Source organism: Eublepharis macularius, chromosome 18 (assembly GCF_028583425.1).
Source record: "Eublepharis macularius isolate TG4126 chromosome 18, MPM_Emac_v1.0, whole genome shotgun sequence".
Lineage (NCBI taxonomy): Eukaryota > Metazoa > Chordata > Lepidosauria > Squamata > Eublepharidae > Eublepharis > Eublepharis macularius.
In genome coordinates this window covers 1,965,387-1,993,067 of record NC_072807.1, presented here as the reverse complement: position 1 = coordinate 1,993,067, position 27,681 = coordinate 1,965,387, and the positions used below count along the sequence as shown (strand labels likewise).

The following is a 27,681-nucleotide window of genomic DNA, read 5'->3' as shown; positions in this document are numbered from 1 at the left end:
ATAACATGATTGCAAGGTGAAGATCCACACGGTGCATCTGAAGAGGTGGATGCTAGTCCACGAAAGTATGTAAGCACGTGTGTATTGCGAGAACAAAATTCAGTTGGCTTTTCAGAAATGAGTTCTAGTCCACGAAGACTTCTGCTGGGGTAAGAGGTTTGCAAGCCTTTAAAGCGCCCCGAGACTCCTGTTTATGTTTTCTGGATTTAAGTGGACTAAAACTGAAATCCGGGGGGTGGGGGGAGGAATCCCCCTCCAACCTCACCTTCGCCAGAGATTGTTTTACAAGAGGGGCAGAGAACGGGCGGAAGCGCCTCTGCTGGGGACGGAAGGAGCTTCGGTAGTGGCGGAAGTGGAGGCGGAGGGGCGGGGCGCAGGAGGCCCGGGCCTGGGCGCTTGCCTGGACCCAAGATGGCGGCGGGGATGTACCTGGAGCATTACCTGGACAGTAAGGCTCGGCGCGGGATTCCGGGGGACGTAGGGAGATAAAACACCTTCCGAAAGCAGGACTCGCCTTTGCCTGGTGTTTCTGGGGGACGCGGGTGGAAGCCGTGTTTTGCGTACACGTAGAATGAGATTCACACGTTACGAAAGGGGCAAACTCGGGTTTGGTCCCGACTGATTACGTAATGCGAACCTGTAGCCAATCATGGCTCCCTGACGGGGGCACCTGTTTGATACACACGTTTGCAGACTCCTGCGTGTTACAAAGCTACCCCTTCCGTTTTTGTGATACACTTAAAGAATGAAATGTGTAAAATATTGCGTGGAGATTCCTGCGGGTATTTGGATCCCTCTTTTCCTTTGGAAGGGAGTGGTTTTACAAGAGAGCAGTTTGAGTCTGGTTTTTAAAATGTAAATGCTTTTTTCTGAGGGTCATGAGAAGGTTCCTAAAACTTGTTCCACACTCCTCTCTTCATCTGCAATGACAGTGTTAAAATATGTCATAAATGAAGAAGAAATAATCCTCCTCTTTTTAATTGCAGGAATAACAAGATAACAGCGAGGACAAATGAAATTTTCCAGCCCCTGTATCCCACTGTTAACAGAAAGCAGGGTAGAGTTGCACCTGGAGCAAAATGCCCTGCCCCTTTAATAGAGACTTAATGGCATGTTGATTACCAGATGAAGTTCTTTACCTCAGTGCCATGATCAGTTTCATCTGCCCATTTCCACACATCAATCATCTATTCAAGGGACAGGATATTTTTGTCCAGCTGCATTGGCAGCCCTAAAAATGGGGCTGGTGCTATTATACTATAAATACGCATCGTATAGTGATGCTTCTTTGGCAGCTGGGCTGGGGCTCCTGTTAAGCTCTTGCTTGGTGACATACCTGCATTCGTTTCCATTTGTGAATCATTGCTAAATCACAACTCAGCAACTGGACTTAATTTGTCACGAAATCATCTCCATGAGTACTTAGTCAGCGTGGAACGAATGCTGTCCCTGTGATTTTGCTCTAAGAAGATGTGAAGAACTTTGTAGGAGGAGGAAGATTGTCTCCCCCCCCCCATCTCCCCAAGCCAGCTGCCTTCTCTGATTCTCTGGCTGACTCTGTTTTTCAGGCATTGAGAACCTGCCCTTTGAGCTGCAGAGAAACTTCCAACTCATGAGAGATTTGGACCAACGGACTGAAGGTGATCCCTGGAGTCAGGACCCTGTTAATTCTTTCTCACTTCGTTGCCCTGCACCTATGCATGGTTAGCGATTGAGCTGTTGTGGCTCTGTAAGTATCATTTGCAACTGGATTGCCCTGCATGAATGAGGCAACCCAGCTGCAAACGTTTGTTACAGCCTGACAGTAGTACAATTTCCAGCAGTGTGTGGGGCAGCCTGTGAGGGGTAGTACACGGGGGCCTTCCCACTTCTTCTGGCTGGCTCTGGTGTCCTACAAGTATGGCCTCCCATATGATGCTTTTCCGTGCCTTTGGTTTCAGATCTGAAGTCGGAGATTGATAAATTGGCCACGGAATATATCAGCAATGCCCGGACGCTGTCTTCGGAGGAGAAACTGGGGCTGCTCAAGCAAATCCAAGAAGCCTACGGGAAATGCAAGGAGTTTGGTGATGACAAAGTGCAGCTGGCCATGCAGACATACGAAATGGTACGAGGGGCAGCGACGGAGGGGTGCCTCGGGCTTTGATGTGGTGCAGTGCTTAAGAGGGTTTGAGTAGGACGGGGAGGCAGGTTCCAGTCCCCACCCATCTGTGACATTCATTGGATGACCACGGGCCTGTCACTCTGTCTCAGCCTTTCGTACCTCACAGGGGTCTTGCGAGGGTAAGAGGGCTGAGGGAAGACCCATGTATGCTGCCCTAATTTCCTTGGAGGAAGGGTGAGATAAAATGCATTGGATAGATTTTTATGGATAGGTTTTTATTTATTTGTTGAATGTATCCCCTCCTCCTTTGAAGGAGCTCTGGGCTGCATTCGTGGCTTTTTCCTCTTCCAAGTGACTTTGGAGTTTCTATGATGAATCTTCATCTGAAAAGCCCTCAGGCTGGTCCAGGAGCTCCCAACCTTGCTGAGCCTGTGGGCACTTGAGAACAGGTAGTAGGTGCCACCATAAAATGGCTACCAAGGGGGAGCACAGCCAAACACAAAGTGGCTGCCGTGGAGTCAGTCACAGGACGCTGGGAGGTTCCAAGCCAAGTGTTCTCCCATGAAGGAGACAGCTATGATGAAAGGGCAGTGTGTGTAGTGGTTAGAGTGTCCTATTAGTGTCTGGAAGGCCCTGGTTTGAATCTCCATTCCACTTCTAAAAACTTGCTGGGACAACTTAGGCTAGTCACACACTCCCAGCTTAACTTACCTCACAAGATTGTTGTGAGGATAAAATGGTGGAGAACAGCTGCTTTGGATCCCCCTTGGGGGGAATGGTGGGGTAGAAATGAAGTTAATAAACAAAGACGCTGTTTCCTGAGGGGTGCTCCTTGCAGACACAAAGGAGACTGTACTGGGAGTTCTCTGAAGTACCTTCAGTGAGGTGGAGGCGCGTCTGGATTGACTCTTTGCTTTGAGGAAGAGGGAAGTGCGTCCCAGGAAATACATCGGTGGCAGGAATCACTGGCCCAAGGGGACTTGTTTTGGCCTTACAGAGGCCTCACTCTCCTTCTCCCAGCCCCTCCTCCTACTTTTCTCCCTCCTGGGGCCTCGGTGGCATCACTGCCAATGATGTTTCCAATCCCTCTTGTGCCTGCAGGTGGATAAGCACATCCGACGGTTGGACACAGACCTTGCCCGGTTTGAAGCTGACCTGAAGGAGAAGCAGATCGAGTCAAGTGACTATGACAGCTCCTCAAGCAAAGGCAAAAAGAGTGAGCCTCGGTGGTGCTGGGTGAGACAGGAGTGGGCCAGCAGCTGCCACAGTGGGGTGCAAGGGTTTGGAGCAACCAGGATAAAAAGAGGCCCAAGACTGGGTTGGCTACATTGGCGGAGGAAAGTTTGAGGTTGTGTTGATGCAGGCAGATCAGTGCTCCAAAAGTGCATATGATGTAACAGACTTTATTCATTTGCCCCTGTTCAGATCCCAGCTCCACTGAGATGTTCCCAGGTAACCATGGCTCAGTCAGGATTCCTCAGCCTCACCTTGCCTCATTTATTTATTTAAAACATGTTTATGCTGCCTTCCTAGCTAAGCCAGGGTCTCCAAAGTGACACACGTTTGATAAACATTGAAAATAATATATACAATAATTCAGTAAAAAACATATAAACGCACAACACCAGAACCATGGAGAAGTGTCAGTAAAAGTTATTGGGGGTACGCCGAACGAAATAAAAAAGACTGCACCTGCTGGCAGAAGACCCCAGGAGGGGGGCACAGAGGAGTTTCATCAGGTTCAGAGGATAAATGGAGTGGAGGGGAGCATGTTGTCATGAGTTCCTGGGAGGAAGGATGGAATACAAATGTGATATTAATTATCGCAACAGGAATTGGAGATCTTTAACCCCAGATCTGCAAGCTTGCTGAGGCCGGAATGATTCATAGCACTGCTTCGCCTGTGTCACTTCCAGTATTATGGTGACTGTGTTGCCTGAAGGTCCCCTCCGTCCCCCTCCAGTTAGTTGCTCTGCTGGTGAACTCCCATAAAAAGATCGCCCAGCAGCTCAGGAAAAGAGGAGCATATGGTTCACTTTACAGAAATGGATCTGGTGGAGTTCGCTGTGGCAGAATGTAGCAGTGGGTTTAAAAGGAGATTAGATACATTCACGGAGGACAGTTGGCTGCAGTGTTGGCTGCAGCGGCTAAATGGAAGCTCCTTTTCTCTCTTCTGCACACAGAAGGCCGGGCCCAGAAGGAGAAGAAGGCTGCTCGGGCTCGCTCTAAGGGGAAGAACTCCGACGAAGAGGCACCAAAGACAGCCCAGAAAAAGCTGAAATTAGTCCGCACGTAAGAAGGAGCAGGTCTTAGCCAATCAAGCTTGTTCTCCTCCACGTTGAACAAGGGTGGGGTTCATCCAGTTGGTTGCGACCCTCAGAAGGTTTGCAGAGTCCCTGTAGAGCAGCCATGTTTTGCTGCTTTTTGAAAGGACCTGCATGTACCGCGCATGCGTAGAGAGTAAGAATGCCTTGCCTCCTGCCCTTCTGGGTAGGCACGCTAGCAGGAGCAGTGGGGACGGGAAGCAGAGTCCCCTGGCAGTGCTCCTCCCTAGCACAGGCAGGCTTGGAGATGCGGCCTCCTCCTCTTCTGTCACATGGCGGGGATGTCCCGTGACTTCCTGCCATGCACTTGAAGCCCTGGCATCTGAGTTAGGGTTGGGCCTGGAAAGGTTTGGGACTGCTAGTCTAGCCCATTTTGGCTCTAGAATCACCCAGCACGGAGTCCCTGCTGTCCCCAGAACCTTTGCCCGTGTCATAGGGCTTGTTTCCCCAATGTGGGTTTGATGAGAAGCCCCAGGCTGGAAAGCCCTCTGTTTCTCGGAGGGGGGCTGGGTAGCAGTTTGCAGACCGGAAGAGGGGACAGCCCTTTGTCAGTGGCCATGCTAACTTTATTCTTTCTCTTTTTTGACCCCTTGAAGTAGCACAGAGTACGGGATGCCTTCGGTTACCTTTGGAAACGTGCATCCTTCTGATGTGCTAGATATGCCTGTGGATCCCAATGAGCCCACTTACTGCCTCTGCCACCAAGTCTCCTATGGGGAGATGATCGGCTGTGACAACCCAGATGTAAGCAGTTCTCTGGGGGTGGAGGGTGGGGAACAAGGGATGCCGGGCAAGTGGGCTTGGGGAGTGGCGCTGACAGTATAGCCAGCTTCAGAAGGGGATTAGGCAGATGCCTGGAAGGGAGGGCTACCAGCCGGGGCGACTGAGGGGCCCCACGCAGGCAGAGGCCAGCAGCTTCTGAATAGCCGTGCCCGGAGGCGACATCAAGGGAAGGCCTCCGTCTCGGTGCCTCGCTTGCTTTCCAGGGTAACTGGTGTGAGGCCAGATGCTGGCCTAGATGGACCACAGTGTAAACTTTTGCAGATGTGGAAATGTTGAAGGCCTTATTAAATACTTTTAGGGATTAAGATTCCAAATGCTGTTTTCTTTAATTATGGCATTAAAACAAATTCGTCACAAGGGATAGGCAAATTTCTTCAGTTAGCAAATCTTTCTTTGACCTGTTGTTCAACTTCCTGTATTTATTTATAGTAGAACCCCCCCCCCCGAGGAACTGTGAGCATGGGAAGGTTTTGTTTTACACTACGTTTGGCGGGGTGGGGTGGGAGGGTACGGTTGGAGGGTCCAAAATGGCCAGGGGTGGGACCTGTTCAAATGTTTCCTTAAATTGTAAGTCTCACTAAAAACCTTTGGCTTTTTTTTTTTTTATTCAGTAGGAGGATAAGCCTCACAGAGGGAAGAATAAGCTGGGGGGAGGCAAAACTGCGGTGCTAGGGAGGGAGGGAGCCGTGCAGTGGCCAAAAAATTGTCTTGCTAGAATAATGGTGGCCCCTTGCCTGGGTGGGAAAGCAAGTTTCAGTGTGAGGTTTTGTGAAGCCACTGAAGCGTGGAGGCCGGGGGTGTTGCTGAGTTGCCTCTCTCTCCTTTTCTTCTCCCACAGTGTTCCATCGAGTGGTTCCATTTTGCTTGCGTGGGGTTGACAACCAAGCCAAGAGGGAAATGGTGAGTAGTTGCGCATTGCCAGGAAAGCCCTGGAGTTCTCTAAGAGCCAGGTGCCTGAGAGACTGAAAATGTGGGTGGAGGAATTTCTGCCTTCCAGAGTCTCCGGTGGGTTATCAAGAAAGACTAGCTCAGTGCACAGGTGGAGGCAGGGCGGCGGAGGAGGATTGAACAGCGCAAGGGTCCCGGGCAGGTGTGGTGCAGCGTGTATGCCCATCTACTCTGCGCTCCAAGCTTTCCAGGATCCCGGATGGTAGGGGACTAGTCCACTCAGTGATCCATGTCCGGCCCTCATTGCAGCTGCATCCCCAAGTATAGTACTGTATTTCCACCTCTGGAGCAAATGGCTGCCATTTGCTTGTTTGGGAGAATGCGATGCACTGGGCAAAGTTAGTGGGGTGGTGGCTTCAAGGGCAGTTCCCTTCCAGCTTGCTCCTCGTGACTGCAGCCCAGGCTTCTGCATGCCTGTGTACCTCTCCCTGCCCCCTAGCAGGGGACAAATATATTCTGGATGATGGGGGCCTTCTAAACTTGTATGGCAGCAGTTCCACGGTAAGTATGGGGGGGCTGAATTGGCTTTTTCAGACTTTGGAAAATTTGAGCGTTACACCTTTAAGAAACAAATTTCGGGCTCTCCTGGTTACTCAGAAAAGGCCCCCAAAGGCGTCTTGGAAGGACCCTGAAATTGGTTTTGCTCTGCAGAACACGCCTCCGAGCTTTGAATGCTTATATTCTCAAACCTACCATCGAAGAGTCCAAGTGGTGTCTCCCCCTCCTGCTAATCATTTGTTTTAATCATTTCTTCTTTCATCATCATTGGTGCTCAGGACAGCTTGCAGAAAGTAAAATAACATAATTTAAGAACACCAGCATAGAATATTAGAACCGCATATAATTAACAGCAAGCCTGGGAGTAACTAAATACATCTTCAGCTGGAGCTAGGCCGCTGCAAAGTTTGCCTGCCCAGGCTTCCCTGGACGTAGTGGGCAGCTGTGTGAGCTCCGGGTGGACTGGGCCTCGGGGCCGGCACTGACGGGCTCCGCTGTGCTGTCCATGATGGCACTCAGGTCTGCTGCCTGAGCTGGTTGGCTCCCCCATGCCTTACAGCAGGGCCACTTCCCTATACTAACATTATCAGGTTTTCCAATCCACTCTTCTTGTTTGGGTTCTGGTCTGCAGAGCTGGAGGTTTCTTAATAGAGAATCTCTCTCCAAATTGTCTCGTGGTTGCTGTTTGGCCTTACCTTCTCTCTCTCTCCCCTCTGCCCCACTCCAGGTTCTGTCCTCGGTGTTCTCAGGAGAGGAAGAAGAAGTAAACTTTCCCCGTCCCCCGAGGTCAAGATACTGTTCTCCGGACACCCACCCCTGCCCCGGGCTTCAGCACTCTTCTCCCAGTTTGGGGGGGCCTTGTAGTTAGGGAGGCCTCACCCTGGGTGAGCAGAGCTACCCGCCAGTGGTTTTGTATCCTCATGGCAGTTCCCACGGCTACTGAGACATTCCCCTGCTCCTCTGGGAAGTGGCTCTGGAGGGGCTGCCTGGGAGAGGGAGAGTCTGTCGGAGGGAGGGAGGGAGGGAGCCCTCTTCGTCCCGGCAGCCTCGGGCCGTGTGTCAGTCCTCCTGGAGCCCGGCATTCACTTGGCGGAATCTGCCTGCAGGGGGAGGAAAGGACAGCCAGGTCACCCCCAGGACTGGCAAAGTCTTCCCTGCAAGTCCAGCAGACCCTTTCTGTTCCTGAGGTGTGCCCTGTTAGAGGGACAGGCCGGCCAGCCCTTTATCTGGCAGGTCGTTCGTGACTTTATGTTCCTTCTCTTCCTCTTTGGGAGGAAAAGAAACTCTTTAGGGCCTGTTGGCATTGCGTCTCACTTTCTCGAGGAGAGGGGGGGCTTCTCCCCGCTGAGCTCCTCCCTCTCCCACCATCCCTGCCAAATGACATGTTTGTGACCTTGCCGTCCAAGATTGTGTCGCAGAGGCTGGCCGGAATCGACTCCTCTTCTGGTGCTGTTTGTTGGGGGGTGGGGTCGAAACCCAGTGTTGTAAATACAGCATTAAATAAAGTAAATTCAGCAAAGCTTTGGAGTGATTGTCTTGAGTTCAGGCAGGGGGTGGGATTTTTAACTGACCCTGTTGTCAACGGCAGATACTTGGTTCGAAGGAAAAGGATTGTAAACCCTTCCGGATGTGGGAAGTTCCATCAGGCACTTGCATATATTGCCTGGGTTGTATGCTTGGCAACTCTGTTCTGTCTTCAAAATAAGTCTCCAAGAGAAGCAAAAGGTGGTAGCAGTGGAATGAGGCCGAGTGGAGCAGACGGTGGACAGAGCGAGGCGGGTCAGGGTCTAGAGCAACCAGCAGCTGCAGGGACTTGGCAGGAAGAGCCTCATTACGCAGCTTAAAATCGGAAGGATGCCTTTCACATGTCTCTGTTGGGAGGAAAGTAAAAGTGGCCGGCAACACAATTCATGTGGACTTCCATTCCCCAAATGCTCCCAAGGCTGGGCTCGTCTGTTAATTAGAATTGGAGTAAGACCGGTTCGTTCGTTTGTTGTGGTGCTATAACACGGAAAGGTGAGCAACAAGGTGTTCTCTCTCTACTTTTTGCACTCGCGACCTTTCTTCCTGCAATTTGGCACTCTAATACGTGGAGCCTTCCAGTGCCGTTAACCCCACAAGTTACCCGGAGGCCTGCTTTCCCCTCTGCTGCTGTCAGAAAAATGGCGTGTTTGCTGTCCAGTGGTCCCGTTCAGCCTAGCAAACTGACTTCATAAAGGATTGTTATTTGGGTTTGTTGTGACTGGGGATCTGGTAGAATACCTGCTTGGCATCCATAAGGTACCAGGTTCAATCCCCAGCCTCTCCAGAGAAAAAGGCCAGGTAGGGGTGATGTTCAAGACCACCTCAGGAGAGCCACTGCCAGTCTGAGAACACAAAACTGACCTGGCTAGGTGAGGGTCTGGCTCACTGTGAGGCTCCCTGAGATGTCCATACATATACTGGGTGGCTCCTGGGGTGGTGGTGGTGAAGCTGAGACAAGCATATTCTGAGGCCAAAAGTGAAGCTCTGGCTGAGGAAACCATGCCGAGGGCGGGCAAATAAGCGTGTGTTTGACTAGTCCTGCATGGAAGTTGGCTCAGTAAATAGTATCAGCAACCGTTTCCTGTTTCCTAACTCCATGCAAACTCCTCAGGAGTCTCAGTGGATCAATCATAATGGGAAAATGTCTCTCAAATGGTGGAGGGGGGGGGACAAGAAACGAGGTTTCCTGGCTCTCTGCAGCCTCTTCCTCTATATCGCCATCCTTTCTAAATTACTTCATTTCCAGCTTTGCCTGTTGTCCTGCTGGCCCAGGGAGTTTTAGCTCCTTGTGGTAGAAAAGCACGGGATCCCGGGATGACCTGTTGATCCCCGTCATGCTTCCCACAAACGTGTGGATCATTTTTAAAGTTAGGAAGGCGGGACTGTTAGCAGGCCAAAGTGACGCGACGGACAGGGGGCGTGATCTGCTGGCCTCTTGCACGGTCAGCAGTGAAACGAGAGTTGTGCTTTCCTGGTTCCTGTTCATTTCACCGTGTCTAGCAGACAGGAGAATTTCATAGAGCGATTGTGTCCCGTGAGGCAAATCTTTCTGCTGCTGCAAAAGAAAAACGCACTACTTGAGGTTCCCTTGCCGCCTCGGACAGTTCTTTGTTGCCCCCTCTACCCACTTCCTCTGCCGTGTTCTCTCAGCCGGTTGAGGCCTCCTTCCCTCTTGTAAGAGCTCCGACTGTGAGGTCATTGCATTCTTATTCCGCTGGACTGCGGCCTTGTTGGCCTTTAAAATGGCAAGTGGTTTGTCAGTCAGAAGCCGCGGGGGGCCTGGCCAAAAATGGAGGAGCCCCTGAGGCTCAAGGCCCTGCCATGGCCCTTTCTGGTGGGTGAGTGATCTCTCAGTGTCTGTATGCCAAGAGCCCGCCTGCCCGCCTGCCCAGCCTGCTCCTTTCCAGGGCAGGTTGCCTGAGGCCTTTCATGGTCATGGGACTGGGGTGGCCTCGTCATTTTTAAGACAGCTGCTCATCCTATGGCAAAAGGACGGACTGACTTATATGAGCCAGAGGTGGAATTGATTTTTTTACGAATCTGGGCAGCTGCTGAATGAAGCGTTTGACTCACCAACTCTGTTGCCAGCTCGAGAACTGGGAAAGTCCCACAGAGCTGGGGACAAAACCTGGAGAGGAGGGACCTTAGTGAGGTATAACGCCGTAAAGCAGCCATCTAAAGCAGCCATTTCCTCCAGGGGAACTGACTTCTGTACTCTGGGGATCAGAGCAACAGTCCAGTAGCACCTGTAAGACTAACAACATCTGTGGTAAAGTATGAGCTTTCGTGGGCCACAGCGCACCCCTTGCTTCGGTTTGAGATTCTCTGGTCTGACATTGGGATCCTCTGGTTTGCTTGCTGTCGTTTGGTTCTGTTGGGCTTTGCTGGTTCCGCTTGCATTAGGAGTGGGACTTGCATTTGGGACTGGCTTTTGGCCAGGGATTACCTTTGCTTAAGGTTTTCCTTTGCCTGGAAAGCTTTGGAAATGTTTCCCCCATAGGAAACAATGGGCACTGGCTGGGGGCAGCTTGTTTAAGGGCCCAGAGAATTGGGCCCCAGGGTTCACTCTCCCTGAAATTTTGGGGGTCTTTAGAAGACAGGAATAGTTTCCTTGAAAATTTAGTGGTGTTTTCTTCCCCCCCCCCCCAAAAAAAGCCCTCCTCCAGCCCACAGGTACTTTTCCACATAAGGAATAATGGCTGAATAAATTTGGGATTCTCTATCAGAATCAGAGACTCTTACCCAGATGTCAGGGATACCATTTTTTTAATCCCTGAAACCCAAACCCACTGATTTGGGTGCGTGCGTGCGTGTGCCTCTAATGGAAGCTTTACATGCAGATTTCCCTCTGGAATGTTGAGAGTCAGTAAAAGATGTATTCATTTTCTTCTTTCCCTTTTATTGTATGCCAATACAGGTAATTGAATTGAGTCAGTGAAAAGAAAAATAAAAAGAAAGAAGAGTGTAGGAATTGCCCTGCCTAAGCCCCCCGTGAACTTGCAGTACCTTGAAGATTATTTGTGTTTAGAGCTTTTCCTCAGGCCGCCTCTTTCCGCATGTTTATTAGTAAATAAAATGTAAACATGTTAAGTCTTAAGCGGCGTGTATTAAAATTTTCCACGTGTTTTTGATTGTCTTCTGCAATGGCTTAAGAATATCTATAAAATTTTTAAATTCTTTGCAGAATGCATTCTATTTAGCAAAAGCTTTTGCTTCCTCAGGAGTGGGAAGGAATGCATTTAGTGAGATAGAAGCCTGTGTCGTTTTCAAGCATTCTAGACTTGACCATGTCTAAATTGAGCAAAGGCGTACCAGCTCCTTGTACTGTTGCAACGAAAGTTGGCTGCAAGACAGGAGGAGGCTTCTAACGTGCCAGTCTCCCCCAGCCCAACTGCAGAAGACACTCGGGGGGGGGGGGGGGAGCAGTAATTTGGAGGCTGTCATTCTTGCTTCAATGCAGGCATTTAATGAAATGCAACAGAAGTTTGGCTGCCCCTTGAAGATTAACAACATGTATTCCCGTATGAGCTTTCATGAGTCAGAGCTCGCTTCTTCAGATGCTTATTAGAAGGGAATAATTTCACACACATTTATAAGGAAAAGTAGAGGGTACGGGTGGAACCTGTCATATCTTCCAGGTGATTGTCTGTGTAAGGGAATGGAATGAATTAGGTTGTTAAACATACCCAGACTCTATGGTTTCCAACCTCCAGGTGGAGCCTGGAGATCCCCTGGAATTACAGCTGATCTTCAAGCTACAGGGCTGTTCCCCTGGGGGGAAAATGGCTGCTTTGGAGAGTGAACTCTAGGGCATTATTATATCCCATTGAGACCTCTCCCTTCCTCAAACTTCACCCTCTCCAGGCTTTGCCCCACAAGTCTCCAGGAATTTCCCAACCCAAAGTTGGCACCGCTAGGCCCAGATAAACATAAGTGTTAATTGAATAAGCAACAACTAATCAAGGAAGTCCTGAAGCATAAGAAAACTTGCTGAAATGTCCACTTTTTTGTTTCACCACAATAAACTAACATGGCTACCCCTCAGGAATTGGATGCCAGCACTTTATAATAGAGCCATCAAACTGGCCAAGCTGATGAGACCAATAGCTGATGCAGTAGAACTGGTCTCGCCCATGTCCTCTTTCTGATGAAAACTCCTCTCTTCTTTACATTGTTTTTCTTCTTCAGGGTTCTCATTCTTCCTGTCACAGTTGATCCCTAGCACCTTATCCCCGGTCCCAGGTAGCCCCCTCACAGAAAAGGAGTACGAAGTCTTTTTCTCTGCTCTGAGGCCCGAGTGGAAGGCAATCATGATGTGTCAGATCCGGCGCAACAAGGGATGCCAGAGTCCCCAGATCAAACAGCTCGACGAGTACGAGAACCACGGCCAGATTCCAGAGGGTACGTGGCGTGCTGCTGACAGGAGCGCGCTTCAGGTTCTCTGCCGCACACTCGGGTTGGACTTTCCCCCCACCAATTATCTTCAGACAGCTGAGCCAACCTCCACCCCAGCAAGACGTTGGCCCAAACGACCCTGCACCTCTTAAGAGGGAAGAGTTCAACAGGTGGTTCGACAGATTCCTAGAGGAGAGGTTGTGCTCTGCATCTCTGTGCCAGGAGGCTACTTCAGGGGAAGGCCTCGGCCCCTGTGCCTCTGGGGAGCCCTCCAAGGGCAACTGCTTGGCCGCTGCGTGAGACAGGAGGCGGGACTAGATGGACCGCTGGTCGGCTCCAGCGGGGTTCTTCTTCGGTTCTTATTCTGGAGAAGTTTCCTCAGGTTCCCTTCACGGCCTATCCAGGACTCCGTCTGGGGTTGTCAGCAGCACATGGCTGGCAAGTGTGCGCGGGTGTCGCTGGCGGCATAATGACACTGCTGGTGACATGCTGATGTCACTCCCTGTGTGTCTGTAAATGACATCAGTGCATCGCCAGAGATACTCTTGCATTTGTTCTGTTCCTTTTGTTCTTTCACATGAAATAATTTTCTGGATTTAGTCTACTAACAGCCCTTGGGAGGCATAAGAATTTATTTTATTTTATTTACTTACTCCATTAAAAACCTCTTTCTCCCTCAGTGGGGATCCAAAGCAGCTTACACCATTCTACTCTCCTCCGTTTTTCCTCACAACAACCCAATGTGGTAGGTTGGGCTGGGGCAGAGCGACTGGCTCCAGGTTGCCTCGCAGGCATCTGTGGCAGAGTGGGGATTCGAACCTGGGTCTCCCAGGGAGAGTGGCCCAACCCTCTAACTACTACACCACTAATACAAACTAATGCAATAACGGCTTGTTACCTGACTAGGGTATTTGCATGGTCACTCATTGGCCAACCTGGACTTGCCTGCATGTAATGTGTGAAATAGCTCTTAGTGACTCTAGGGGCGAAGGAAGGTGACAATCATCCAGATAGGCAAACTGTTTATTTACTTACTTCATTTATATCCCCCCTTTCTCCCTGTGAGGACCTAAAGCATCTTACATTAGTCTTTCTCTTTTCACTTGGTCCTCACAACTACCCAGTGAGGTGGACTAGACCCAAGCAAGCTTCCATTACAGACAGAAGATTTGAACCTGGACCCTCCCAGATCCTATTCCAACATTTCTAACTGTGACCCCGGGGTGGCTGGGGTTTCAAGTCCTGCCAAGATGTTTTCATACAAGCCTCCACAACTACACAGGCAAATGTTCCTTTCAAGTAAATAAAGTTGCCCCATGTCACTTAGTGAGTTTCTGTGGCAGAGCCGGGATTTCCACCTGGATCTCCCAGATTCCAGTCTGACCCTCTAATCATGATGCTGTGCTGATTTCAGAACTTGGTTAATCCGCAATAACACATTTGGAGCAAAAGATTGAAGGCAAAGAGTTGGATCCAGCAATGTGTGAGCAGAAAGGAAAACCCACTTAGCACCGCTCCCTTTGCACAAGTGGCAGCCCAGTGGCTGCAGCAAAAGGTGGGCTTTTAATATTAGTTTTAACTAAACAGCAGCGGGCGCGCGGAGCGCTGCCATTTACAACAGACCTTTTGCTAATTTCATTTAATTTTAGTTTTGAAATTGTATCCGAAGAAACACCTTGTGCTGTGTGTTGTGTATGCAGAAAAGATGGCGGGGATACAAGCATGAGGGACTCTGGATCAGTGGCAGGGCATCTGCTTTGCATGTGGAGGGCCCCAGAGTCCACCCCCAGCACCTCCAGGTTAAAAAGATTAGGTAGCTGGTGTTAGGAAAGGCTCTACTGGAGCCCCTGGAGAGCTACTGCCAGTCTGGATAGACAATGTTGACCTTGCTAGACCAATGTGACAACTCAGTAAAAGACAGATTCATGTATTGATCACTTCCAGTTAATGCAAGCAGATAACAAAGGGTAATTTAAGTGTGTTGACTTATACAAGGATTGTTGAGTGTGTGGACATCTTTCATGAGGTCCAAATCAAGGTTCTGTTATATCTTGATGTGAAACTGTCCATTCTGGGATTTACAGAAATTTTTGAAGCTAATATTTTTGGTGGGGTGTACCACCAGCTTAGAAGTTGGATGGGAGACCACAGAGAGAGGCAGGCAATGGCAAACCACCTTTGTTCATCTCTTGCCTGGGAAACTCCAGCAGGGGTCGCCAAAAGTTGGCTGCACCTTCACAGCACTTTCCACCATCATACCCTCAGGCCCCGTGGAGGCGAATTGCTGGCTGCTTTGGTTGGAGGCTGCTGGCTTCTCTGACATGGCCTCCTTCCTCGACTGGTACAAGCCGGGTGTGCTTCCGTGGCAGAGTAGAGGTGCTTTTGCTTATCGCGGTGAAGCTGATGCCTCCCCCTCATTGCTTCCAGGTCCCGTCTGTGCTGACCTTCCCCAGAGCCACCGTTTTGAGACTTTCTGTCTATTTGCACAGTTCCGATGCTTAGATCAGAGATTCTACGCCAAGGTGAGATGGAAAAGAGCAACTGGGTTGTCAGAGGGGAGGGGAGGGCAGCCACACGCACCCGTCTGGAGTGCAAGCCCTGGAAGAATTGGGTTGGGAGTTGGATGGAGGAGAGAGAATCCCAGTGCAAAGTCAGGCGAAAGACAGTGGCAAGATAGACAACCGCCAGGTGAGGCCTGAAAATCACAGCTAATCTCCAGTCCTGGAGAAAATGGCATCTTCAAAGGGTGGGCTCTATGGCATTATACCTCAAATCCCCCAGGCCCTGCCCCAAATCTCCAAGAATTTTCTGGCCTTGACTTGGCAACCTTTTACTAGAGGTCTTATGAGAAGACAGTCCCATGTAGGGGTGCAGGTGATTCTGGGTAGAGACAACCTAGTCCGTTTTCCCAGCGTTTCCAAATTCTTCCCTGCACAGCGTATCGAGTGTCCTGTTTTGGCTCCTGCTGAAAAGACCAGTGTCCCGGCTGAGACGCAGCTTCCTCCAGGACGCTCAGAGACGGAGATGAGGCCCGTGAAAGAACCGGGTAAGGCAAGACAGCCGCATCAGACTCCTCCCCTCATCGTACCGTTTGCCTATTTCTTTTATCATTTCTGAGAAAACTGGGAATACAGGTATTAAGTTTGTGATTTTGGCCCATGGTGATTTCAGCCAGACAGTGATTTCAGCTCATGAGAACATCTTTATTGCAAATACAATTAACAATCACGCTCCCGAAAGAGCCAGATATATACCCCCAAACGATGCCCCTTTTCAGTGACCCACCAATAGGAACACATGCAACTAGGATCCTTCATTTGCATGCCCTGAACACAATGCAACTTGTTTACCAAACAGCGATTGGCCCGCATCCCAGAGAATCGATTGGAAGCTGCTAATTTACTACCCAATAGGATATCAGACCTGAGGAGCCTGGCTTTACCTGAAGCTAGCCCAATACATAGCAACAGGGTAGATTCAAAAGGGGCAGGGAACAGGCAAAATGCAAAACACAGGGAAGAGCACACTGTCACACTGTCTTTCAAATAAAAATAATGATGCAGGGGGAGGAAAATGGCAGCTTGCCGTCAGGACGTTTCTCACGGAGCTCCGGGGCATTAAGGTTTTTATTCTTATTTTTAGACTTGTTTTATCTCTCTGGGCTACTCCCAAAGCCAGTGTATAATAGTGTAACCTTGTAGCCTAGTCAGACTATTTTATTTCCCAGATAAGATTTTAAAAGACCACTACAAACCTCTGCAGCTGCAGCTGTAAAGCCCTCTGGAAGCCCCCAATTACAGGGAAATGAGTTGCTACAGCCACCTGGTTCTGTGTGCTGTTTCTAGCCACCGGATTCTAATTGGTTTAGGAGCCTCCCTACCGACCTCCCGCCAGGAGGGCGACGAAGTCATCTGCCCCCCCCGATAAGCGCAGTCACCACCAGACTATTATTAAACTATGGCCCCCACCCACTCCCTTTGCTTTTTATGCTATGATTGGGGAAATTGGAGGGGGTGCCCTCTTATGCGCTGTTTTATGTATTTATGTTCTTTGAATTTTAAATCTATTTATATTTATATATATATATATATTAAATGCTTATTGAGCATTTTATTGTATCCTGCCCTGAGCCCATTTGCAGGGAGGGCAGGCTAAAAATCGAACTAATAAATAAATAAAAATAAATTGAATGACTAAAAGCAAAAAAAGGAACAGAAACAACTCAGACTCCGACTCCGCGGTAATCTCCAACTATAGATCTTCAAAGCAGCTCCACAGAGACGACTTTCTACAAGACGGAGCTCTGTGGGAGCCATTCCTCCTTCACACCACAGGTTCGACCTGTTGGGGTCCTTGGGAGACTTGAACTCCTCCAGGTCTGGGCAAGTTCCATCCTCAGCCAATGAGCTCTCTGCTGTAAGTGCGAGGGAGATGACCGCTACTCCCCACCAGGGAACCGAAGACCCTCAAATCCTGCAGCTTTACAAGAAAATGAAGAACGCACAAAAGCAAGTTTAATTAGACTGATAGGGGATCAGTGTCTCTTAACGGCAGAGACAGTCACAGCTATTTTCCAACAATTCAATACAATTTCAGCCAGCCTGGTCAGTTTGGAAAATCTGCTAAAGAAAAATCTAGATGGAGGTTTGCTGCATACAGAAGCAATAAATCATCTCCATGAAGGAGGGGCTGGCCCCTTGCTATGGCAAAAGAGCGATTCTAGTGCGGCTCCACACCATCCTTCTGTCTCCAAGGATAAAGCCGCAGATCAACTCTCCTCTAAGGACTGTTTGATATGGAAAAACTCTCAGGTTGCCTTGGAAATTGCGCAGATTGCGGTGAACGCAGGCCGCTGGGGCAACAGACAAGAAGTGCTTTACTCTTTAAGCCAGCTGCTGAGGCTGGAGGCAGAGGAGGTAGATCTCGAATCAATTGAAAGACTTCCTGTCTCTCAAATAGAAGGATGGTTCTTTCCTTTTGGCAATCTACCATCCCACCGATGCTGCTAAAAATGAGAGGCTCTTTAGGCACCTTTGAAATCTGCCCAGTTAGAGTTTTCCAGGATTTAAGTAAGAGACCTCTTAGTCTAAGAGGCGGTGGTCGTGTTCCAACTGCCAGGGGTCCTCAGGAAATTCAAAAACAACGAAGCAAGGATAAAGTGGTGATATCGCCTATTGATGGCAGTGTAAAACGAATGCCCGGAATTTCAACATCTATTAATTTGGTCAGCAAGCTGAAACAAATTACACAAGCAACATTATTAAAGCATGCTGAACGTTTGAAGGATCTAATTGACTTTGATTTGCCAAAGGATACTTCTCCAATGAACATCCCAGCCTCTCTGCATTGCTGTAATATCCAAGATACTGGACAGCCTGAGGTTTGTAACTCTCTGATCAATCCATCTATTATCTTGGACTTTTCCTGGTCATCTAAGGTTATACAGCAAGCGCTTGATATGTGATCGCCTTCGAAGTCCTGCAAAATTCTAGAAAGAGGGGACGTGGTTGATCCAACTTCTACCAGTCAGGAAGACACAATTCACAGAATCCCTCCGGGAACAGTCCCCCAGTTAATCTGCTGGATCCCAGAGCAATTCAAAGGGAGCTGGACTGGATCTCCTACCCAGCACATGGGCACAGATCAGTAACCAGATAAACAAAGATAACCCTTGGCTGGGTTATCTCATGGCTCTCTGACAACGTTTCCATTGCTTTTAATGTTTCTTCATTACTAAACTTTCATGTACTTTTCTGTCTACACTGTTACATGGTCTATTGCTGTTCTACGGTTGTTGAAAATTGGCCTGTTTGAAAACTTATTTATCCATTCTGGCTCCAATACAGTACTTAAAATTGTGAAGATATATAGATAATATGATTTTACTGTGGGAAGGAAGTGTAGAAATTTTAGAGAACTTCCATGCATGGGTTCCATTCTCCACCAAAGAAGCCCACTAGGAACCTTCCTGGTCAATTAAAGGACCAGTTCACCCTAATGTCGGGGCGGTGGTAGTTTCTGTGGGGTTGTAAACACTGAAGATCGCTACCTTACATTCCTGCCCCCTCTGCTCTATGTCTTGTCCCCCCTACAGTTCCAAGCCAGACAGATGTCATACATTCAGTCCAGGATTCCCGGGATGCCATACACCCAGCCCAGGATTCCCAGGATGCAATACACCCAGCCCAGGATTCCCGGGATGCCATACGCCCAGCCCAGGATTCCCTAGATGCCATACACACCGTCCAGGATCTCCACTCCAGCATCGATACCCTTTTGAAATACTCCTTTGCTGTCTCAGGCCAGAAGCCTGAGCTCCGGCGGGACTTCCCAGTTGTGAGCAGCAGCGCGGGAGCTCTCCAAGCACCTGTGCATCAGGAGCAGCCAAGCCACTCCCAAGTAGGGCTTCTTGCTGCCACCCCTGAAACAGCCACCCCGGAAACCGGTGAGATCAAAGAGTCAAAGGAGAGCACTGAAGCTTCCGAAGGCAGAAGACGAGCTTTGGATCTCCAAAAGATCCCAGTGACAAAGTCCAAAGGCAGGTAAGGACAAAACCCATATTGGAGTAAAGCTGAGGGGTTAAGACTATTGAGACCTGGATATGTGGATTGCTAGGAAGCACATCCCTGCCTGCCTGACTCTGTCCCAAACCCGGGCCAGGAGAACGGCTGGCTGGCTGGCTGGCTGGCTGGCTGAATTCTCCGGAGAGGGAAAGAAGCAAAATTGTGATCGATAGTACAGCGTAGTAGAGACAGCGTTAGACCTAGGATCCCGGGAAGACCTATTTTTAAATTCGCGCTCATCCACAACGTTCACATCATACCAAAGGAAAAATGTGGTGAAGCAGAGGGAAACCTGGAAGCAGCCACAGAGTAAATAAATGCCACCCAAAATGGCAGCAAGCAACCAGTGTCCCCCTCCTTTCTTGCTGACCGTTGATTAGGGGAAAGACACGGCGTGTATTTTCTTGGGCCCACCCAGAAGATGTCAGTGGTGTGAAGGGGGAGGCAGGGCAGGCCATAACCTGGTGACATCTTGCCACACGTTTCTCCATGTGTGACAAGGAAACAAAGGGACAACAAAGCACACTTCCGAAAATGTCAGTTTGGGGCATGGGATCACCTCTGGTAGACAGTTCTTGAGATCCCATGTAGATAGGGTTGCCAGGTCCAGGTTGGGAAATTCCTGGAGATTTGGGGGGCGGAGCCTGAAGAAGGTGGGGTTTGGGGAGGGGAGGGGCCTCAGTGGGGTATAATTCCACAGAGTTTACTCTTCAAAGCAGCCATTTTCTCCACGGGAACTGGTCTTTGTTGCCTGGAGATCAGTTGTAATTCTGGGAGATCTCCAGCTACCACCTGGAGGCTGGTCATTGGGTAAGGAGGGAGGTTGCATATCAGATCAAAATGGCTCTCTCTGTTCAGTCCTTGTTGTCCCTGCTGTATGGCCTCAGACTCTTAGACCTTGAGAAGGAGGACGCTCTGTTGATTCTCTGCTTTGCGGTGCTTGAAGATGTCTGCATCTCCTCGGTGGTTAGCAAGGCCTGGAAACGAATGGAGGACAACATCCTTGGCTACAGCAGCCTGGTAAGCCTCAACACGGGTACCTGTTTTATCCAGGGCCTGGTAAGCATCAACTCTTGGGTACCATTTCATCCTTTTTGCTGTTGAATCTTTTTGAGGGTGGGCTCCTGAGTTTTACTGCCTTAGAATCCTCCAACCCCCTTGTGCTGTTTTCTACAATATCTCCAGGTGGGAGAATGTGGAGCAATTAGACCAGCTGTCCCCAACCCTTAGGAGCCAGCAGTCACCTTTGGAATTTGGGGGGTGGGTGTGTGGCTGCTACAGGAGCCTTATATTTAGGTTTCTTGGTTTGAAACTATGGTTGTGTGAAACCTTTATAGTAACACAGCAGAGTAACAGCAGAGTTATTTAGGCAGAAGTGTTTAAACCCTTAAAACATGTATTAATTAGTCTTCAGACAAAATCATAGAAAGTTACAACTTACAGTTTTATTGAAGTAGATTTCTTCCATAGCAATATCTTGTAGTAAAAGGGAAAGATCCTAATCTAAAGAGTTACATTCCCTAATTCTAAACCACGGCCTGAAAGTCTAGGCAGTGAGGCTGAGTTGTAAGTCTGTGGGGAAGGGCCTTCATGGCGGAACGTGGAGCCTTCTATCCTCCTCCTTGAAAGGCCACGAGGCAAGAGAGAGATTCTCCCAAGAGGCATAGAGAGGAGGAGGAGGAGACATTCTCTCACCTTAATCAAAAGAGTGGCAGGTGGCTAGAGTTACACAAACATATAAGAGAGACATGCAGTGCCCCGCAATGTCCAAGCCATGCTGAGTCGCCTATTCCAACAGAGCCAACGACAAAATGACAAGGAATGAGGTAGCGCATATAGAGTAGCAACTCCTCAGCGTTTCAGGCAGAAGCTGTGCTTCATGGAGTGCCTTTTAAAATGAACTTTCTGTTTTAAAATATTTTCTTGCATACACAGCTTATCTTCAGTCATGCACTGCAGATTCTTGGTGCTGTGTGGGCAGTTGCTACCCAAACAATGTTTTTAAACATCTGCACAGCCAACGGCCAATTAGAAGCCCTGCTGGGCAAAAGTCTTACCTGGCCCTGCCCACTTTCTAGAAACACTTCGCAGGCATCAAAAAAAGCATTGCCAGGTGCTATTGCACCTGTGGGCACCACACTGGGGATCCCTGGAATAGAGCAACCCTAGTTTTTGGTGGAGTATATACAAGTAATGAGATGGAGAGAAGAAATTGTCCATAGTCGTGTGTTATACCTTTTGCTCTTGTTTTCATGTCCCTGATCTTCATTTTGTTTGTCTTTCTTTATGCACTGTTTATCACTCTTTTGTTGTTTATTATCCATAATAATATAAAATTGTGTATGGTTTACTATTTTTATTTTTACTGTAATAGTGTCCGCTCTCTGTTTTTTCTTTTAAATAAAATCATTTTAAAACTTTAAAAATAAAATAAAATATTCTGGTCTTCTCATTGGTTCACCACTCTCCAGGTGTGTGACAGCCTTGGTCGACGACACATGGACATGTGTCCCATGTGTGCGTTCTGCTCCCTGAAGATGGAGCAGTGCCAACGGGCCTCTGATCTGAGGCGTGTCCACTGTGATGACAGTGGCATGTACACCGCCTACATCAACCCTGGGATTGTGTCTCAGTACCAGGACACAGGCACCAAGGTAAGATAAAGATACTGAGATGCTGTGGAAAGTTCTCTTGAGGACATGGGTGCAATCCTAAACAGGTCAACTTGAAAGCAAGTCCCGTTTTATTCAGTGGGGCTTACTCTCAGGAACGTGCCTTTAGGACTGCAAGCAGAACGTCAGACTTCCTTTTTGTATCATCAGGCTGACTCCCCAGAGGTAGAGTATTATGGGATGGATGTCTATGGAGGCATGAAAGCAGACCAGTGGTGTGGCCACTTGGCCACCCGTGGCTGTGATGATCCCCGGGTCGATCTCTGGCTGCAGACAGAATATTCTTTCTTCCAGCAAGGAGATTACCCAGACAAGGTGAGAACAAATGGAATGGCTACCTTTGCCCATATTGGGTTGTGCCTCTCAGTACTCCCACTTCTATCATGAAATTCCTCTCCAGATCTGTGACTCCGAAAGAGTTGAACATCCCAATTACTGCGCTTTCAAGAGCCATCAGTGCCTGGAGAACAGTCTCAGTGGACAGAAGGTGAGGGTCTGGGTCTGTTTCCCCAAGTCTTGTGTAGGGTTGCCAGGTCCCCTTACCCTCCTGGTGGGAGGTGGTACCTGACATTCACCTTCCTTCATGTCTCCCAGGATGACACAATGACATCACATCTGTTAAGGGACATCATTGCGCAGGGGCCGGGTACGCAACCGGGTTTTGTAGTGGGTCAATTTGGGCCCGTTTGGGGCCCAAATCAGCCCACTGCAAAGCACAGGAGCACACAAGGACCGCCCGATGACATCGCTCCTGGGAGTGAGGTCGTTGTGCCGCCACGTGAGCACACCTGGGGGGCCTGTTCCTCCACCTTTCTCCTCCACGGCCAAGGGGGTGGTGGCAGGGGGTGGAAGGTGGGAGTGTGGGATCTGCTGCCCCCACTGGGGGACCTGGGATCCCGAGTCCTGTGGTTCTTTAGTAAGACTTTCCTCCACAGAGGCGAGGCCATTCATTCATTCATTGGAATTCATGCACTCCGTTGTCTGTCTGCTTGAGCTGGGCTGCTCCAGCAGCTCCTTCCAAAACACAAGCCAAGAAGGGGAACAAATGGGGGTGGGGGGCAGTGCACACCTTCCTGAGCGGGGCAATAAGCGGGAGACGGTTGGAGGGGCGTCCAGCTCAAATGACCATCAGGAACCACAGACAGAAGGACTGGAATTCTGCCTGTGTGGATGATGCTGGAAGGGGAAGGACTTCTGCCCCAGAATATGTCGAGATTAGAATCCAGGACACATGGATGCTTTGCTCTGCCTTGGCTTCCTTACAGCACTGCTGTTTTCGGAGCACCCTCATGGCATCGCCCCGTTCACCTTGTGAGCTTTCTTTGAATATTATGGCAGCTCAGCCCCTCACACACACACACACACTCACGCCTGCCTCACTGCCGTGGCCGCCAGGAATGCTGATGCTCTGTGCAGCACTCACACACACCCTTCTCCAACAGTGCTAGGCAGCACCTGCAGGTGGGAGCCAAAGCAGCCAGGGACGGGGCATTTCTGATCAGGGAAACGGCTCTTCCCTAGCCAGATCACACGCTGTGGGGCCAAATTACACACTGGGAGTTCCAATCTCAAAACTTCTCTTTGCAAGTCACTTCTGACCAGTTAGCGTCTCTGTATCTCTTCAGCACTGCGTCCAGCCCTTCCTTCTAGAGGCTCCATAATCATCTACCAGTTGTTTGTCAGTGACTTTTTAAAGTCGGGATCTCCAACCTTGTTGAGCCTGTGCGCAATTACTGGAATTTTGAGAACAGGTAACAGGTGCTACCATAAAACGGCTGGCCTGAGGCCAGGTTGCTTGCTATGGTAGCTGATCTCCCACCCCCAGCCCCTTGGGGTCCTGTTGCTGCCTGATAGAGAAATAGGAGTAAAAAAGGTTGGGGGGGGACTGGTGTCATGCAATGCTGTGATGGCACTTCTGGGTATATACCTGGAAGTGACTCCTCATGGCACCACACAATGCTCTAGGAATTTCCCAGATCTCTATGGGTTTTACCATAGAGTTTTGGGAAATTCCTAGGGTGTTACATGATGTTGATTTCTGCAGTGCCCTCCAATGTTTCTGTGGGTTGCCAAGGAAGGGCTGGAAATCCTACATGAGCTTGGAGTCAATCACGAAATAGAGGGAAGCTCCGAACCTATCCTCCTACAATAGCGGTAGCTGTTTCCGTATGGGTGCTCCCTGTAGACATAAAGATCTAAGCCACTCCTGGGTTCTTCTGAAGCACTTTCTGCTCCAATAAAGTGATAGAAAGACAGGAACTGGAAGGAAATGGGTGCTAGGAAACACATCAGCAGGTGCCATGGAGAGCCAGTTTGGTATAGTGGTTAAGAGCACAGGACTCTAATCTGGAGAACCGGGTTTGATTCCTCACTTCTCCATTTGAAGCCAGCTGAGTGACCTTGGGTCAGTCACAGCTCTCTTAGAGCTCTCTCAGCCCCACCCACCTCACAGGGTGTTTTGTTGTGGGGATAATAATAACATATTTTGTAAACCGCTCTGAGTGGGCATTAAGTCATCCTGAAGTGTGGTATATATCGAATGTTTTATTATTATTATTATTATTATTATTATTATTATTATTATTATTATTATTATTATTATTATTATAGCCACCACATTGGGAATCACTCTTTAAAAGGATACAATTTAGCCAGTTTAGGGACAAGGTACTTCTTCAGTATGGGTGATGTTACGTTCACGTGAACCGGTAGCATGCTAGCTGCACAAACTGGGAGCATGCATTCCCTGCAATAAACTTGCTATGCACGACCTCTGTATCATCTAAATCAGGAAACGTGGATTTTTCATGTACGTACTGCCTCTATAATACACGTGTGGGAAATATCCACGTTGCCCAATCCACATAATACAGCACTTGTGCAGCAGATATGTTGTGAGGCTCACAAGCTCCCGAAATTTTGCTGTAACTGGAATTAGTTGTAGTTTCTTTGCTATGCTTTTCATGCTTTTGACCTCAGGTGCTGCGGCGTGGCTGCTTCAAAAATGAGACATACCATGTGCTAAGCACCGAGGAAGGGAAAGAGGAGGTTCAGCTGTGGAGTCGGAAATTTTCAAGTTTTTCTGAGGGCTGAATGCAGGAAGGAATGCCGAGGAGTAATTTTTCACAAGGAGGAGGGCCGGGATCACCATTGCCGCCCCAGGGCATGGCTCCCTTCTCCGGCACTCTCTGAACAGGCTGCCTTCTGCAGCTGAAATGCAATCTCCTCTTCTTTGTTTCACTGCTGTGAAATCTGCCTGCCTTTACCGAGTACTTGCAGCTCTTCCGGTAGGGACAGAAGAAGCAAGAGGTGTCGGTGATTAACTGCATTTTCTTCTCCATGGCCCTCGATGCCATTCCTATCAAGGAATTCAGCCCTGCGCTAAGATTAGCTGATATGCTTTGCATTCCTTTTTATTAAACAGCTTTTTTAACCCACAATTCCCACTTGCTGTTTTCTGTCTCGTTCAGGAAGTGGGGAGAGGGGCACACATTTCAGTGGCATCCTTTGCCTTCTTACAATGTGTGCCACACAAGTTGACATTTTTTTCATTTCAAGTCTCCAAATTTGGTTCTCCCTCCAAATTACACGATCAGAATCTAGCTCTGGGCATGCTTGAAATGAGGGGGGAGAGGTGGAGCTTATAGAACTCTTAGGTAGGGGAGAAGAGAAAAAGAGTCCGGTAGCCATGAGGACGTATAGCGAGTCTGAAGCCCATTTAGGTGGTGCTTTCTGCCTTTTGGAAATGTTCCTCTCCATCTTTTGTCCTTTTCATTCATTTAGCCATCCCTAGAACTGACACCGACATACCTTCTTCACGTGTCAGATCATGTCTCATGTAGGGAGACTCTAGGAAGGTCAAAGCTTGTTTTGTAAGTGGAAGAGGAGAATTTCATGGGATCGACCTGGGCTCATGGCAAGAACTATGTTCTGCAGTTCAGTGCAGGGCTGAGGCCATGCAGATCTCTAGACACTGGGCCCTTGCATCTTTTTTGCCACAGTTGTTCATTTGGCAACAAGGTTTAGCCATGTGTGGAGGTCAGGACCCAAGCCCTAGTTTTGACAACTGAACATGCTCATTTTCCTGTTCCACAACTTGTAACCTTGGCCGATTCCACACGACTTACCTGAACCCGGGACGTTGCGCTACGTTGCGGATCGTGCCGGGGAACACGCGAAATATCGCGTTTTCTTGCGCGAGTTTTGTGCGACGTTGCGCATATTTCGCGTTTTCCCCGGCATGATCCGCAACGTAGCGCAACGTCCCGGGTTCAGGTAAGTCGTGTGGAATCGGGCCTTCTTAGTAGTACAACTTCTATTGATACGCCTAGAGTACATACAGGTGTACTTTGTTTGAACTTCCAAGTTGTCCTGAAAGCTCACTCACCACATTGTATACAGGCACACAATTTCCTATCCCGGATCAAACTAAGAGGAAATCTGTTCTGCCAGAGTTTGCAGCAAAAACTGGTGGCGCAGAACACAGACTGGCTGATGCCTGTAACATCGAAACTCTTCTCCCACTTCCCGGAATGGGGTTTTGAAGTTCTGGTCAAGGAATCTTCCTTTTTGTAAAATAAGAATAACGCCGTTGTCAGGGGTGCTTGTCATCACCAGCCACACCCAGCCACACCCTGCTTTCATGATTGTGCGCATGCTGTCTGTTAGGGTTAACTGCCGAGGCTATTCTGGACTTGAGCTGCACATGTTACTTTGTCTGTCTTTCGAACCCACAGTGTGAAGCTATGTGCAGGGAGGTGTTCGTCCCCACTGTTCCCTGCGTGTTCTCCGTGCCCTCTCTCCTCCGCTGGGAAGAGGCGCCTGAATGGCCTTGGAAAACTCCGACATCAGCCCTGCTATCTTCCCGCTTAGCTGACCGTTAGACTGGGGGCGGCGGGAGTTTAGCAATTGCCCCTGCTTTGAAAGCCTATATATGTCTGATGTTTGCATGTAACTGTCATTCCTGGCAAAGATGGAGTAGGATCCTGATACTGGCAGCTTTTCAATAAAGTGCTTTAGCTGCAGTACTGCAGCCCAAGCTCTGCTCACAACCTGAGTTCGATCCTGGTAGAAGCCAGGTTCAGGTAGCCAGCTCACAGCCAGTTCACACAGCCTTCCATCCTTCTGAGGTCGGTAAAATGAGTACTCAGTTTCTCGGGGGTAAACTATAGATGCCTGGGCAAGGCAATGGCAAACCACCCCATAACAAAATGTCTGCCAAGAAAATGTCGAGATGCGACATCCCCCGTGGGTCAGTAATGCCTCGGTGCTTGCACAAGGGACTACCTTTGCCTTTACCTACTGCTACAGTGGAGTCTTCTTGAGAGTTGCTTGGCAGATCCTTACAGCCATGAACTAGCATTTCAATGAAAGTTGCATTTGAAAAAAATTTGGACAGTGGAAAGGCTGCCTAAAGCTCTGGGAGAGGCTGGGCTTGCTCCACAGCAGGAAAGAAATGTATTAAGCATTGTTTGAAGGCCTCTGTCTGTACCCGCTTCCAGAATACACCGGTGCAGGTCTTCCATGTACATGTGCATGCACGCACGCACGCACACACACACCCCTTTAGTTAAATTCTTTTATTCCTCATCTGGAAAGAGTTTAGTGGGCTGTGTACTCAAGTGTCCAGCCCCTAAGTCCACAAATGCAGTGGCAGTAAATGGAGCAAAAATCAAACCTCTCTGACTGAGAGTTGTTGCCGAGGCGAATCTTGGGAGAACCAACCATGCCTTTCAAGTGTTCAGGCCCTCTTCTCGAGGCCAGCCAAAGGAAACTCCCACCTCACCTTCCTGTGAATTGTTCCTCCTCTACTTGCTTACAGCCAGCCCCCGCCTGCCCCGAGCTTCTCGTTGCTCATCCGGCTTCTCTTC

The 27,681-nt window shown here is 49.1% G+C and overlaps 2 protein-coding genes across 2 annotated transcripts; both read left to right on the top strand.

Annotated features, from left to right (window-relative positions):
• The first annotated feature begins 378 nt into the window (after positions 1–378).
• ING4 (inhibitor of growth family member 4) lies at positions 379–8,176 on the top strand. The gene is made up of 8 exons (XM_055003082.1): positions 379–448; positions 1,569–1,640; positions 1,941–2,107; positions 3,206–3,320; positions 4,288–4,396; positions 5,025–5,172; positions 6,050–6,111; positions 7,385–8,176. The coding sequence occupies exons 1-8, from the start codon at positions 412–414 to the stop codon at positions 7,422–7,424; spliced, it is 750 nt and encodes a 249-aa protein (XP_054859057.1). The 5' UTR covers positions 379–411; the 3' UTR covers positions 7,425–8,176.
• Positions 8,177–9,970: 1,794 nt separating this feature from the next.
• ACRBP (acrosin binding protein) lies at positions 9,971–25,075 on the top strand. Its single transcript, XM_055002915.1, has 10 exons — positions 9,971–10,019; positions 12,370–12,582; positions 15,004–15,098; positions 15,514–15,622; positions 18,671–19,118; positions 20,027–20,159; positions 21,611–21,793; positions 21,962–22,126; positions 22,212–22,298; positions 24,791–25,075. The coding sequence occupies exons 1-10, from the start codon at positions 9,971–9,973 to the stop codon at positions 24,902–24,904; spliced, it is 1,596 nt and encodes a 531-aa protein (XP_054858890.1). The 3' UTR covers positions 24,905–25,075.
• The last annotated feature ends 2,606 nt before the right edge of the window (positions 25,076–27,681 follow it).